General features: G+C 36.7%; 1 protein-coding gene across 5 annotated transcripts in view; it reads right to left on the bottom strand.

Annotated features, from left to right (window-relative positions):
* The window catches only part of Ryr2 (ryanodine receptor 2), a 737,098-nt gene that overhangs the window by 420,126 nt on the left and 300,487 nt on the right, over positions 1-16,485 (bottom strand). For all 5 annotated transcript variants that reach the window (XM_045151997.1, XM_045151996.1, XM_045151994.1 and 2 more), the window contains exon 3: positions 16,277-16,381. In XM_045151997.1, the coding sequence (XP_045007932.1) occupies positions 16,277-16,381 (105 nt within the window). The remainder of the gene's footprint in view (positions 1-16,276; positions 16,382-16,485) is intronic.

Genomic DNA, 16,485 nt, shown 5'->3' on the forward strand with positions numbered 1-16,485 from the left:
AATTGATTATCCAATCATATAGGGGTTTTAACCTACGTGCTCCATAAGATGTGCCTAATGGTACAATAGCATGACTGTTATGTGGCTAACCAACTGTTTTCTGATTGGATTTGAGGCCTGTTCCATGGGCAGGCATCAATGCCTGGTACAGTCAAAAACCTGTGACTGGAGTGTTCATACACCCTAGAGAGGAAGCTACTCCATTTGTTTTGCCAGATGAACATTTTGCCCCCATGACAATACCTTTTAAATATTTAAGTTTATGCCCATTGATTAGTGCTGCTCTCAGCCTTGGTTAGAAAAGCTGTTTTTTTGTTGTTATTGTATGTTTGCTTTTGTATTTTTGCTTTGGGTATCAGTCATGGCAGTCTTATAAATTGTCCTAAGAATAAGAGAATAAGGGGATGTTGGAAGCTCAGCCCTAAATGGGGCATCTACCCCACCCTCTCCAAGGCCCAGGGAACATCAAGGAAGAAGGAGTGAAAAGAATGTAAGAGCAGGAGGATGGGGAGAAGTGCTGTGGAACACTAACTTTGGAACATGAAGTAACAATTTCATTCATGACCTCATAATAGCTGTTACTGGGGGTGTTGTTCAATGGTAGAGTTCTTGCCTAAATTGTATGTGCAAGACTTTATGGAGCCCTCTCAAAATAAACAATAACAGAGAGAAACTGAAATGTTACTTACATGCCAAGAATTCACTTATGTAAACTGCACAATTTCAGGACTTTTAGTACAGAAAACCATAAACCATCACCATGATTTAAGTTCAGAACAGATTTAATACCATATGTTCTTATTTCTTTTCTCTCTCTTCTTCTTTTTAACATTAATCAAATATTTTGATACACCATTTTCCCTTAACATCTGTTGATTAAATCAGTCTTTTAGTTATTACTTATATATCTATGGTATTTAAATAATCCAGCAAAAATTAGTAACTTCATCAGGTTATAAGAAAAGCTAGTACCTTAGGACATGCTTAGCAATTTCATGCTTTCCCACTTTCTGAGTTAAATTATTATGCATTTAATAACAAGGATATTTAAAACCCTACATTTCTAAAAATGTTAGGCCCACTTCAGTGCATTTCTTTTGTAACTAGGATTTTTGGTCTCAGGCCCTAGTTATCTCAAAAGTTCCAAATGTTCCTGAACCTATTTCTTATGTAACAATATCGTATAATTAAGTAATATTAAATTAATATTCTAAGATATTAGTAAGTTTCTTTTGTTCCACCCCATAGCTAAAATAATTGTCAATTACAATCTGGAAAAAAATAAAAATTTTCTTTCTTCAAAATTTTCATGCAGGGTTTGATACAAACAACAAAAAGATTAAAAAAGTCATTTGGAGCCCATAAAATTTCTTCCTCTAAAGAACACATCTATATTGTATGTTTACTTTTTGCTGTCTACTGGCTTGTTAAATAAGTAGGCAAACTTCCAGTTGATAAGGAATTAAATGAAATTTACATTGTAAAATTTTATAATACCATTAGAGCTTACATAAATGTATTAAATTTCAACAGAGTTTATCCCTTGTAAGTGAAAAAAAAAAAAAGATTCTAGTACTTATTGAGAATCCAGAGAGATAGTGCTAAGGACTTTTATATCTGCTTTCATCCCTGTAGCCAGTAGAATTAATGCATAAGGGGCTGGAGAGATGGCTCAGAGGTTTAGGCACTAATATGCAAAACCCAATACCCTGGCTTCAATTCCCTAGTACCCATGTAAAGCCAAATGCACAGAGTGGTACATGCATCTGAAATACGTTTCCAGTGGCAGGAAGCCCTGTATGCCCCTTCTCTCTTTTCTCTCTCCCTCTCTCTGCTTGCAAATAAATTTTTTAAAGAATTAATAGCAAGGAACCTTTTCCTTATTTATTCCTCTTTCTCATCTTAATGTTTTCAAGTGACAGAATTCTAGATGTCCCAAAACTAAAAGTAAGGTCTCTCCTAAGAACTACAAGGAACAGGCCAAGCAATTTCAAAATGGAAAATACAAAGGACTGAATTAGGACATATGCACATAGCATTTGTGTTAAAGATAATAAATACCCTGATTACTGGAATATTGACTGTAATTTGTTTTTTAAGATGCATGAGATTGCAAAATATTTTTGACACCAGTTTGAGGAAAAACTTTACCATTAATTTAATTAGGCAAATGCAAATAAAATCACAGAAGTAAATCCAGTAATTCACTGAATTACACATTATCCAAGTTTTTGACTTTACTCTGCTTGTACATTATCTGGACAAAGCTCTCCCATTTTTAAGATCTTCCAACTACAGAAGCAGATTTAAATGACCACACCCATTTCAGGATCTTGCACTCTATCTATAGCCATTCAAGACTATGCCCCCATAAACTTTTTTTTTCTTTCTTTTTTTTTTTTTTTTTTTTTAAGACTGAGCTGGAAACATGAGTTTCCAGTGGGCAGCGCCCTGCTGGGGAATAGAGGTATGCCACTGGGGTGGGGGGAGGGCAGATCTGTAGTTCAGCCCTACAAGGTGTCTTCAGAGCAGTTTTGGGCTCTGGGGGTTTTGTGATGCTGACTGCTTGATGGTGTCTCTTTGCTTGAGTATATGTAAGTGAGCCAGGTTCTTCCAACATTGATGGTGCTCCCTGCAAACTTGTAAACCTGAAATAAAACCCTTTCCTCCTATAAGCTGCTTTTGGTTAGGTATTTGTCCAGCAAAGTGAAGCTCACTATAACAGAAAAATGGTACCAAAGAATGACGCCATTGTTGAGACATATCTGACCATGTGGGTTTTGGTCCTTTAGAATTTGTGTACTGGAGGAATATGAAAGACTTGGAACTTTGGATTTCGAGATGTTTTATAATAGTGCAGTAAGCAGAGCTTGATGGGTTACTCTGATGAGAATTTGAAAAAGCCAAATGCAGAGCGTTTCCAGTTAAATAAGGACTGTGAAGACTTACTAAACTTTGTTGGAACTAAACTTTGTTGGAATACTGGTATAAAGGCTATTGGTAATCTTCTGCCCAAGCCCAGAGAATTTGGTCAAGGTTGAACTTAATATTAATGGACTGGTGTGCTTAGCAGAAGGTATAGAACAGAAAGATATAAAAGATGTATTTTTTAACACAGGAAATAGTCAAGCAAGTTTAAAGTTACTGGCACAGACACTGGATTTAGGTTACTAAAGCTGTAAATATTAAACAGATTGCCTCTATTAAAGTGTGGGCCAACTGCTTTGCATTGAGACTTACAAAAGATCCCTGAGAGTAAAGACAACCCAGGTAAGGATCAAATAAATAGGAATACAAATTATTTTACAAGGAGGTTGTTAGGTAGGAAAGGAGTCCCAAGATGGAGTTGAAATGAAGGAAGAGAATAGCAGCAGCTTCATTGATACAACTTTAGATATTTATATTGCCTAACCCCCTATCTTATCTCAGAAACAACCTGGCTCATCTCCTCCTCCTCCATTTGATCTCTATCCCTCTGACTAATTAGCTTCTCTGTTTGGTCCCAACTGACCCCTGTATTCCCAGTCCCTTGTCTTCTGTATCTCCCTCCCAAAAGGAAAAACTCTAAAAATGCAAACTATGCACAGTTAGCTGGTTGTTCTCTCTCTCTCTCTCTCTCTCCTTCTGTGACACAGCCCAGCAATTCAGGCCCCAATAAACAGTTTTTCCCCTGCTTCAGAGAGATCCTGTGTGGTCTTTGGTCATTCACAAACCTTACAGAGGTTACTTTAAGAAAGAATTCTTGTACTGCTCTTCAAGGTCAAGGTATATTTCTTCCCTGGATTAACAAATGGGGCTATGCCACTGCTCACCTGGTAATGGTTTTTAAAGTAGGAAAAATGAAGGGAAGGGGGTCATGAGAGTACAAGGTTCCAGGAGCTGAAGGTATGATAATGTGAAGCAGGGTGAGGTTCTTGTGTAGAGACCCAATAAGGCCATCATTGTATGAAGATAACCCAGTTCCAGTTGCTGCTGTGATGTGACAGTGGGAAGGAGACATGAATCCCTGTTTGGAGGCCAAGTAAAACCAATACATGGAGCTGTGAAGATGGAAAGTGTTTTTCAGTGGAGACTCAAAATGTTTTAAATATATCAGGACTGTGCAACAACTACCATGGAAAGCTGATGGCTCAGGACAGGATGTTTTCCTGGGCTATGACCCCCTAGCCCAGCTGGAAGGGCAGAATTGGAAATCCAGAGATTTTCATCACTAGTTATGGCTATTGGACTTGAACTACAGATGTTTGATGTTTACCTGATGTTTATTGATTTTCTCTTGGTCCAGTCTCTCCTGTTATGCTTTTTTTCAATGAAAATGTTCACTCTGGACTATTATGTGTTAGAAGTATGTAACTTAGACAGTCTTAAAATCTCAGATGAGATTTGGGACTTTTGAAAAACATTATAGTTAATAAAAACTATGATGACCTTTGAAGTTGTTCTAAATTCAATTTGCATTTTGAGATAGTCATGAGTCTATGGGCACCATGGGTAGAATGTGGTGGTTTGAATATATGGCCTCATAGACTGAGGCATTTTATTAAGATTGAGCTGGAAACTTGAATTTCTAGTGGGCAGAGCCCTGGGAAAAGAGATAGTCACTGAGGGTGGATCTTGTAGTTCAGCTCTCTTAAGGGTGTTCAGAACAGTTTTGAGTTCTGTTGGTTTTGCAATGCTAGCAGTGGGTGTTATCTCTCTGCTTGGATCTATGAAAGTGAGAAAGCATCTTCTGCCATTGGTTCTGGTTTCTGGAACCTGTATATTTGAAATAAACACTATCTAACACACATAACTTAATTCAACAAAACTTGTCTAAATTTTATTCCTAGAAGTTTATTTTTCATTTTAAAATTTAAGTCAGGCAACAGAGAACTAAGAACTAGAAATACTTCCTTTAATACTATTTATATGCTTCTAGAATATGTCTAAACTATCAGGAAAATATGCATATTTTAAACTCAGAATTACCAACACTTCCTTTCTCAAAGCATAAAATATGTTAAAATGGTTCTTATAAAACTTTTCATGTTAACAAATTCAAATGATGAATGCTAAGGGAATTATAAAGTAGCTCTCTTCCATGTAGGCTATTTATCAGAATTACTAAGTACAATTAAATACCACAAGGAATACTACTGAGAGAATAAAAAGTTGAGAAGAACATAAACAATGTATGGGAGGAAAAAAATGAGTTGGGACTAGTCTTATTAAACACTGGAACATTTATGAAATGTAAAACTATTAAATCAATATTGTTACAATAGACATACTTTTAGGATGGATATTTAGCCTTATGTATCAAACCTGGGACTGTATATGAATTTAATGTATGATTAAAAATGTCTCACAAGAAATACAAGGAAGAAAGTCATCCATCATAGATAATGATAGGACTATAACTCAGCTATTAGAGAAAAGACAACCTAAACATTAATCTTCCTGAATCTCCAGATCTATTAACACTAATAGATTTCTGTTATGGTGTGTCAAATGTCCCCATAGGCTCATATGTTTGACCATTTGGCCTCCAGCTGGTGATGCTGTTCAGGAGATTGTGAAACCTTTAGGTGAAGTTTTATTGGGTAAAGTGAGTCACTGGAAGTGGGCCTTGGGGTAATATAGTCCAGCCTCACTCTTTTCTCTGCTTATTATCTACCAAGATGATGGTTCCCTACCCTGGCCTACCAGACTTTCTCCACCATGATGGACTGTATCTCTAGAACTCTAAGCAAAATTAATCCATTTTTCTTCCACAAGTTGCTTCTAATCGAGTCTTTGCTCCCAGTGATGAGAAAGTAACTGATACAGAGGCAGCAGAAAGAAAACCACAGATCTGAGGACTGTGAAGGAGGGATAAGAGAACATATAAAGTCCAGAGGACTTCCAGAGCAATGAGACTGTCCTATATTATACTGAGAAGATGCATGAATGCCGCCATTCACATTCTTCAAAGCCCAAAGAATGTGCACCATAAAGAATGAACCCTTGCATACACTAAGATCTTTAGTCAACAGAAATGTACCAGCATTGCCTCACTGATTATCACAAAAACATACTCATTTGAGATGCTAACAATAGAATAGCTGAAGTGGCAGGGAGGGTTTGTGGTAACTCTACTTACCAATCAGTGCTCTAAAAATGTGAAGTAAAAGAACAGCCAGAAATTTAGAAACATATTCTAGGATAAGGAAATGTGCATACCAAAAATTGTGCTATCCAATCTCATTCATGTGAGAGGAAAGGAACACTTTTCTCTCTTGTTGGACAATAAAATGCTTTTGATATGTTCTTCTCTTATAGAAGAGTTACTTTTCCCAAAAGTATGGAAATCAGAACATTGTAATAACCATCATGTAGTCCTTCCAGTCAGAAATAATACTGAATATCTACTACAAACTTATCCTAAGTATTAGTGTGGTGGCAAGCGAGCTAAACAAACCAAATGCCCAGCATGGCCCCACCTTGGGTTTATACTGTAATATAGATAAAAATCTATATTAGATAGATAGGCAGTCAATAAGAGAGCCATCAACTGACAATATGGTAAAAGGTAACGGTGTTGGGAAAAGCTCAAAATAAGAAGCTTTACAAGCATGGGGTTTGTTTGCATATACATATGCTTGTTGTCTGTTCATGGTATATTATTCAAATGTATGGGGTTCCTGTGTGTACTACACATGCATGTGTATGTGTATGCAGGGCAGAAGTCATTTCTCTTGACCTTACTTTTGGAGACTGGGTTTTACACTGAATGTATAGGTCATGGCTTTGCTAAGATGGCCAGCCAGTGAGCACTGAGAATCCTCCTGTGCATGGGCATTCTCCTTCCCTGCAGTCACACTGGGAATGGTGGCAGACAGCACCATTCTTGGCTTTTATACAGGCTCTGGAGACCTGAATTCAGATTTTCATGTTTTCATGACAAGCACTTTACCCACTGAGCCATTTCCAGCCCTGTTAGTTGTTTTAATGGAAATAATAGAATAGTGGAAGTTTTCAATAAAGTAGTGAAAGAAGTATCCCATCCACTGAAAGATTTGTTTAAAAAGAAAGACAGAACTTTGAGAGAATAAAAGTGGACTCAGTAGTTGCCAAATATCTTCAAGTCCCTGTGCTCTGAAACAGTTGATCACAGAACTTTCCTAGCCATTTCTTAAGAAACATTCACATGTAAATATATATCTATATATAATGTTGTAAACACAAAACTATGAGAAAAAGTCAGAAGTGAGTAAAAGAATCTATATATTCAAAATTCATTATCTAAAATACTACATAACTGTGTCTCTGTTATTATATCACATGCTGATTAAACTGACCTCCTCGATAAACCACAACATTCAAATGCACAGAATTACATAGTAGTACCTTTGCTTCTTCATTGAAAGTTGCCTTTCTTGTAAACAAATGTCAGTAAAACAGAGACTATATAAGAGATGGGTATTTTGACCATGGAAAAAGTTTCACAGTTACATATATGACAGAGAGCTGTTGTTCAGTAAATGTTTCAGCCCTAAGCTCTTCGAATTATAACTGCATGCACTTCAATATCCCAGTATCAATTATGCAAATGAAGCAAAGGTGTGTGTTCATGTACTAATGCTTTAAACATGATAGTGGCTGAATGTCATATCAATTATTGAATGTGTCAAATTACTGGCATCTTAGCCTCATCCTCATGGCAGTCTTTATGCTTTACCAGGGAAGGATGCATCTGACCAGGAAAGCAACCAGCATTCAGCCTCTTGAGATAGTGTAAGTTATAGTGAATATTTGAGAATTGCTTTTTCCCATATAAATAAAAGTAAAGTTATATAACCTATATATAAAAATACTAGCCCACTAAGCATTTAACAGATTTAAGGATGTACTAGACAGGGATCACTGCTGAATACTGTTCTCTAAGCATGGCAGCCATCGTCATCTTCATCAGAAGCAGCCATGACTACAAGCAAGCGATCCTTAAGATGAAGCCTATTGGTTGGACATGGGAACACATACCTTCAATACCAGCACTTGGGAGGCTGAGGTAGGAAAGGTCTCCATGAGTACACCACCACCTACAGAGTGAATTCCAAGTCAGCCTGGGATACAGTGAAACCCTGCCTAAAACAAAACAAAACAAAAAAAAAACCCAAAAAACAAAAAACAAAAAAAAAAGGATTTGGCCTGTTGAAGTTCCCATATAGAAGAGAGTGGGGAGGGCCACAGGGCACACACCTAGAATCTCAGTCACTCTGTTCTACACCTTCTAGCAGCTGTATGTAATTCTTCCCTTGCTGAATATGGTCATGATTTCTGTGACAGGATGCAGTACACAGAAGATTAACTGAAGAGGGGAATACATCTATGCAGCCATGGAGAGACTGCCATCTTCCCCATATGGTAATACAGCTGCTGCATTTGGATACCCCATTGTTGCAGTCAGCTTTGAGTTTCTGGGACAAACATCCAACCATAAGCAGCTGATGGGAAGAAAGGGTTTATTTCAGGCTTACAAATTTCATGGGGATACCATCAATGGTGGAAGTAGCTGGCTCATTTTCATAGATCAAAGCCATGAGACATCACCAAGCAAGCAGCAAACACCAACACCAGCATGCACGAACTGCCAGAGCTCCAACTGTTTTCTCTATACCTTAGGGCTGGAGTACAGATCCACCCCCAAACATACCTATGGCTGGCCTCCAAGAGAAGGGGCCCAACTGAAACTAAGGACAACTGGCGAAATAAGCAAGGGTGATGTTTTCCTGTGAACTGGATACCAGCACAAAGGGGAAGGAGATCAATTCAGAGAAAAATCAACTCCTACCAAATCAGAGAGCCAGAGCCTCAGAGGCCCCCAACACCTCAGCACTGAAGCAGACCAAAAATGAACCCAACATGGCTCAGGGAAATCTTGCGGAAGAGGGGGCGGAAAGAATGTCAGAGTTACATGTTGGGTCATGATTTTCAGAGACATTTATCATACTAATAACTGGGGGCTAACTCCACAATGCACGACCCATTTTCAATAATAAGGAGGGTCTAATGGGAGGGGGTAGATCACAGATGAGCCTAAATAATGGTACCAAACTGCCTGTATTTACTGAAAAGAAAACTAATAAATTAAATTTAAAAAAAAAAAAAAGAAAGCATCTAGAGGATAGCAAGTATGTGATTGTATGCAGCTGTGTTTCAATAAAACTTTATTAACAAAAAAAAAAAAAGATCTGTGCACTGCCCCCCACACCCAGTGACATGCCTCTATGGCAGTAGAGATCCACCCACTGAAGACTAAGGTTTCAAGCCTGATTCTATGGACACATACATTCAAACTGCTATGTCCATGTTCCTTAAGTTATCCCATTTGTGGTAGTTTAACTGTGAAATGTCCCACATGGGCTCATGTGTTTGAGGATTTCATTACCACCTGGTAGCACTATTCTAGAACCTTGAGGAGGTGAGCCCTCCTGGAGGATGTGTATCGCTGGGGGTGTGTTTGAAGTTTTATAGTCCCATTCTGCTTGCTGTTCTCCCCATCCCCTCTCTCTCTTTCTCCTCTGATGATGTAAAGATATGACACCATCTTACTGCTCCTTCCATGCTAGATTCTACCCTCTGGAACTGTAAGCCAAATTAAACTCTCTTCCTTCCAGAAGTTGCTTCTGATTGGATATTATTTCAAGCATTATTTGTTCACTTCTCTTCAGAAAAAGACATAAAACTTAATAATAGCATTTGCTTATTTCTGTGGCTTTTCGAGTTTAATAAAGCTTAATGATTTTGACTTTTGCTTTGGCATGGATTTATTTTTATTTTAGTTGACTATTTCAAGCTCAGCAATTTATTCCACACAAGCACATATGTCATGTGACAGGTAACACAATGTAGTAGAAACAGTGCGGTTTTTAAGTCCATAAAATTTGTTGAAAATTCTTTTTTTAAAAACTACTTGTAACAATAATATATTGAAAAGGCATCCCTTATAGCACATACATGACACAGTTTACATATCCTATTTAGGAGTGGATATTTGCAATACATGTCAGCACCTCTCCTTCCTATTTGGAGTAGCTGCTTCTACTTGGAGCACCTTGCTGCTTTTCAATTTGGTTTATTGCCACTTTATTGTTGGTTGGACTGTTTAAAGTACTATAGTATATTCAAAGAATACTAATTAAATAATTAAAATTAACTAATACTTGCCTCTTATATCTTGTATGTTAAAATATTATCATTAAGTCACTTTAATTTAGGATACATGTTTTTTCATTAGTTAAGAATATTGGTAGTTTAATGTAAATCATAAATTATGCTTTTAAAATTTATAAAATTTAGAATGTGGTTTCAAATGTTGTTGAATTGACTCTTTAGTCAATGTAATTCTAATCACATATTTACTTAATACAAATTTTTTAACATTTTTAAAATTTATTTGAAACATTTTTTTAAATAAATGATTTGGGAGTACTTTCTAGCTAGAAAGATAAGTGACATGTGAGGGCTGTCATCAATGAGCTTATGTCTGAAAGGTTACAAAAACAATCATAGTGTTACAATGAAGAATGATTTAAGTATGTAGAAAATCTTATCACTTTGAAATATTCCTTAATTTTTAGTTTAATGTCCAAAAGAAGTTAGGTTTAATATTAATTAATATACATTAATGTGAAATCATTTCAAATTTGTTCCCCAGAACAATTTGATTTCCTTGAGCTATTCTTGAATTCTGACAAAAAATAAAACTTGCCAGGAATATAGCACATTTCCAACATCAGTTTTTTTAAGCAAGGTCTCACATTGTAGCCCATGCTTGTCTAAGCTGTGTATCCCAAGTTGGGCTGAAGCTTAGAGCAATCCTGCTGCCATAGTCTCCTGAGTGCTGGGATTCCAGGCGTGAGCCACCACATGGAGCTGAGAAGTATTCATAGTAATTTGTATGTTTCAGTATACTAAAGTGGTTTGTTATTTTATATGAAATATTAAGTATAATATGTTTTACTTCTAATTAATGTCTTCTAATTAAAAGAACAAAATACTGCAATGACTTAATTATTGACAGACCCATGTAATAAACAAATATATGTCCATTTTTGTGAAAAATGGCAACTGTAAAATGTGGACGATTAAGGCATCTATGTAATTCTGCTAATTAAATCACTATCTCTTTGAGACATGTACTCTGAGAACATTCAAAGTGTATTATTTAACCCGCACGATGGCACACACACTTGTAATCCCAGTGCTTGGGAGGCAGAGGTAGGAGGATCACCATGAGTTTGAGGCCACCCTGAGACTCCATAGTGAATTCCAGGTCAGTCTGAGCTAGAGTGAGACCCTTCCTTGAAAAAAAAAACAACAAAGTGAATTATTGGGCTGGAGAGATTGCTTAGTGGTTAAGTGCTTGCCTGTGAAATCTAAGGACTTTGGTTCGAGGCTCAATTCCCCAGGACCCACGTTAGCCAGATGCACAAGGGGGCACACACATCTGGAGTTCGTTTGCAGTGGCTGGAAGCCCTGGTGTGCCCATTCTCTCTCTCTTTCTCTCTCTGTCTGTTGCTCTCAAATAAATAAATAATTTTTTTTAAAAAGTGCATTATTTAATTATGTTTTAGACATCAAGGTGTCATAAATGAGTTTTTTGCAACCATATTTATCAAATCTTTAGGAATAACTTGCAGGAAAGTAATAGGGTTGAAGATGATTTTATATATCTGCAAGAACAAAAGATGGGATCTATGGAACCTGATGCCGTCTTGTAGTGACTAAGCACATTTATTCTACAGCAAACTCCCTAAGTACACATCCAAGTAAGGTAAGAATTTACTTAATTACTTTGTGCCTCTTTTTTCAAAAAAAAATTATGAAGAGAAGTAGGCAGATTAATAACATTTCCCACATAGAGTAGTGAGAATTAATTAATATAACTAAAGTACACAGCACAAGTCAAGCACACAGAAGGCATTCTGGGTGTGCATGCATCCTTTATATTATTTCTACATTGAACAAAACTGAATTCAGACCCTGTGGAGAGTAACTATAAACTCTGAACCAAATATACAAATAAATGAATCACTATTTTCACTTCTACTACCAAATTGGGCACAAATGACAAACCAATGATATAATTCCACCTACTTCTAGCTGAGTGAACAAGTGTGTCTATTGGAGCTACTTACAGGGGCATGGGTGACTCAAAGGCAGCTTTACCACTGTGAAAGCCCACTCCAGCTTGGATGACAGCCTAGGAAACTGCATCCTGGAACTTGTTACACATCTTACAGATGAACGAACCAACTGGAAAGTCTCCTCACCCAGTGTTTGCTACTGTTCACACAAATTTAGGGAGTGGCTTTGTGAATCTTGTCTCAGGAGCTTCCTGAGACATAACTTTCTGAGCATTATAAGTTTCATTTACTTCCCAAGTCTTAAGGTGCCTTCACCCAGGATGAAATATTTCAATTTGGAGGAAAGAGCCACACTGACTCCATTTTAAAATAATTATGTTATCATTAAACTGTCAATCTCTGTATGGCAGAGCCAATTGTGATATTAGGTTGTAAAGGGAGGCTGAAATTAGCCCAGATACAAGAAAAGGAAGTGTCAAGACTAGAAAAAAAGGTGACTGAGAGGTAGTAACAGGCCAACTGAGTATTTATGTATAGGGAAAATAAAAAGTACAGTAGACACTCATTTGTTTCTTGAGATAGAGTTGCACACTTTTAGTCCAGGCTGGCCTAGAACTTACTATGGAGCTTGTCCTAAAGTCATAGCTGTCCTCCTGCATGAGTCTCCCAGGTGCAAGGACTATGGGTGGAAGCTTACCTCTGCAGCTTAATAGCCACCTTTAAATTCATGCTAACCTTGTATGAGCTATTCAACATGCCTCATTATTTCACAATTACTCAAACTCTACGAAGACTTGCCCTCACTCTGGGCCAATCACAGAGTGAACACATGGTGAAGCAGAAATCTTTAGCCCCTGCTTTGAGTGCTCTGCAAAGGCAGCATATGAAAAGCAGAGCTGGAGAAGGACCAATCGCACAGAAACATGACTGGAAGCAGGTGAGACATCAAGAATCTCATAAGACCCAGAGGGCAGGAACACAAGGGAGAGCAAAACAACAACAAAAAGGTGTGCATATACAGAAGTCCAGACAAAAGAGAACCAGTAAAGGGCAATGGACACAGTTCAACAGGTGCATTTCTTCTCCTGCTCGTTCCATGGACTGTCTCTACCTTCAGTGTCTTCAAGGTTCTGGGAACATCTGCTCAGATAAACAAGTCTTGGACCATTTATGTCAACATGCTTTGAAAAGGAACAAACACTAAATGGTGTTCAGTGAAATTATTTATACACCTAAATGACTACTACATATATAATATGCATAGATGGATATCACCTCTAGAACTCTGTCTTAACATATATTTTTCTATTAAACAGAAAGTCTTTTAGATAAAAATCGTTCAGAATGATTTCAGTGCCATGAAAATGTGAGTTATTTTACTCACAGTCATAGTAAGGAATCAAAGCCATATAAATTAGATAATATTTTCCTGTTCAAGTTAGACATCTCTTCTTTTGCTAGCAATAATCTTTAGAGTTTTCTCTGTCACGAATAATGTTAAGAAGTTCATCCTAGGTTCTCTTTACATTTGTGAAGAACAAGCATTTATTCTGAGACACTACGAGCAAAGTGGTCCTTAGACACATAGGTGTGCTTCAAGTTGGAAACTTTTCTGTATTGTTACCAAGTGTGTTTGTATTTCACAGCACTCAGAACATTAAGCAAAATCAGTATGATTCAATTTACAGGGTTACAAAAGGAATTCAAGAAATATTAAATAGGAAGAACAAAGTTTTAGAAAGAAAGCTGATCATGAAAGGAGTGGGGAGTCAGGTAACACATGAGGTTCTACTTGATGCACTATTACTTTATACAGAAGGAAATAATTTCATGAAAATTAGCCTATCTTTGTGATACACTGCATTGTGGGAAAGGGGTTCTCTACTTTAGACAATCTACTGCAGATCTTGTACTAAATCAGAAATAATTTGCTTGATGAAAGGATTAGCCATCACAGTTCCATAATGAATTTAAAGTAGACATTATGAGACATAAGAAAAAATCTGCATGTCTACTGAGTCCAAAAGACCATACCTACAGATGCCAGCAGCATCCACTAATCACATAACATGACACTTAGCTGAGGTTAAAATGACTATTGAAATGGAAAATGGCTTCCTCCCCTTCCTTTCTTCTCCATCTCTCCTTTTCTCCCTCCCTTCCTTCTTCCTCTCTCTCTGCAAATAATCATTGCTCCAAGTCAAAATCACCCATAATATGTCCTAAATTTCTCATAGCATCCCCACATTCAACACTGGTAAGTAGGTACTTTTGTGCCAAAGCATTTGTTAAATATTTTGAAACTCATTCTAAGCATAATTAAAACTGTCTGTATTATCTGTTCGTGGTTTCTTCTGAAAAGATTCAGTTTCCAGCAGAATTCGGCTCCATTAAATATATTTCTTTCCAATAGCAGATTTTTCCGAAGCTATAGGTCCTAATTAATATACCATGCAGGCTGTGGTAGGTTTCGTAAAATGAGGATTCACATATCACATAAATCACCACTTCATATCTGTTAGAAAATTTCTAGTTAGAAAACCATTCTAAACTAAACTCAGCTAAATAACATATCAGGAGAAGAGTCCAACAATGAATAAATTCTAACAATAAATATACTAAAACCACAAATCCTAAAATAGTATTTCATGTAATCTCATATATTCATGGGATATCTAGAGCTTACCTAGTTCAACCTCATGATTTAGAAAAGGCAAAAAAAAAAAAAAAAAAAAAAAACCACCTTTCTGAAGGTGTTAAATTTACCAAAAGCAGCTTTACAATAGATAAATTAAATGCAAGGCAAATAAGGTAAGACATATCTATAAAGATGGGTAAGTGGGAATATACATTTTTCTACATGATAAAAAGCAAAATGGTTTCTTTTTATGTTTTATTTTATAAATACAGATTTGTACTTCAAAATTGGTATGCTTCTATGATTTTAAAAACCAGAAGAGGTTATTCCAGGTAGAAATTAACTATTTGCATTGAGAAAGTTTTGCTCTTTCCTAATTTAGCCTGCCCTAAAATAATAGAAAGAATAGAAATTTGCAAAGGGAAGTAAATTTCATATATTTTACTGTGATAATTTTAAATTTTATATTTTGTTGTAACCAAAGTCAACTTTAAAATATTACAAAATACATGGAATTTTGTAAAATAGCTTTCAGTCTAATGTCTAATAAAAATCACAAAAGCATCTCTTCTATATCTCATAGAATGTTAAAACTTAAAGTTAACTTAGAATTAATGAACAAACCAATTCAAGTCCTAAGGTGATTTTTTTAAATGCTAAGGCTAAAGCATATGTTTTACCACAACAGCTTGTATCATCACTTTTTAATTTCTTTACTTACCCAAGGTGGGAAAATAATTCAACAACAATAATATATGGGTCAATAATGGTAAAAGACAATTTTCAGTAGTATTCCTGAAATGTGTGGCTTATTAGACTATGAGACACTGTAGTGACAGGAATAGCAGAAAACAAAACAGAAAATCTAGTTGACCACTTATCCTCCTGCTGAAATCCAAATTTTAATGAACTGGTTAGGAATAGGTATTAGCCAAAAATTTCACAAATGGATATTTTTGAAAGTCTATTTAGTCATGGAAAATAACTAAATAACTAAATAGATTTTCAGAAAATATCAACATTAGGAGACAAAATAAGAACTTTAATTTTTCTTAAGAAGATGGTATGCTGCTTGCAAAATTATAATTCAGTAAACCTTATCATCATAATGTTGTTATTTAAAATACTTAACAGTGCCATGAAATTGTGGTAGCTTTGCACAAAGCAGCTGAGAACACAGTCCCTTGGTTAGAGGCACTGGGAAATAATACAAAGGTCAGTGAAACAGCCATGCATAAAGCAAGTAGTCAAACTGCAACACTGCAGCTCAGAACATGTAAGGAGACACACAAAAGCCCACAGAGAGGCTGTCAAACCAAAGACATAAACATGAGGTGAACTGAGGTCAGATATTTTTAAAGTCTTTAAGATACCAAGTCTGCCTGATAGAGATGAAGTCAAACCTGAGGAGATATAGGCACCACTAACATCTGGGGGAAAAGATGATGATAAACCCCACGAGAGGAAACACTCATGCAGCAGCTGAGCTCATCAAAACACTGTAAGTCTACAGAAAGCTGGTACTTGCCCCTTCAGACTTCTCCATCGTGTTGGCCAGCATCTCCTGCAGTGCCCGCACTGATAGGGACTGTTCCAGAACAAAGGTGCAGATGGACAGGTCTGGGGGGACATTCTGTGTGGACAGAGGAAGAACCATCAATGTGACATCCTTGACAAGCATTCATCCAGGTTGCTTACCTTCTGTAGTTCTGCTTCCTTTCACATTCCTGCCACCTT

This window comes from Jaculus jaculus, chromosome 6 (genome assembly GCF_020740685.1).
Source record: "Jaculus jaculus isolate mJacJac1 chromosome 6, mJacJac1.mat.Y.cur, whole genome shotgun sequence".
Classification (NCBI taxonomy): Eukaryota; Metazoa; Chordata; class Mammalia; order Rodentia; family Dipodidae; genus Jaculus; species Jaculus jaculus.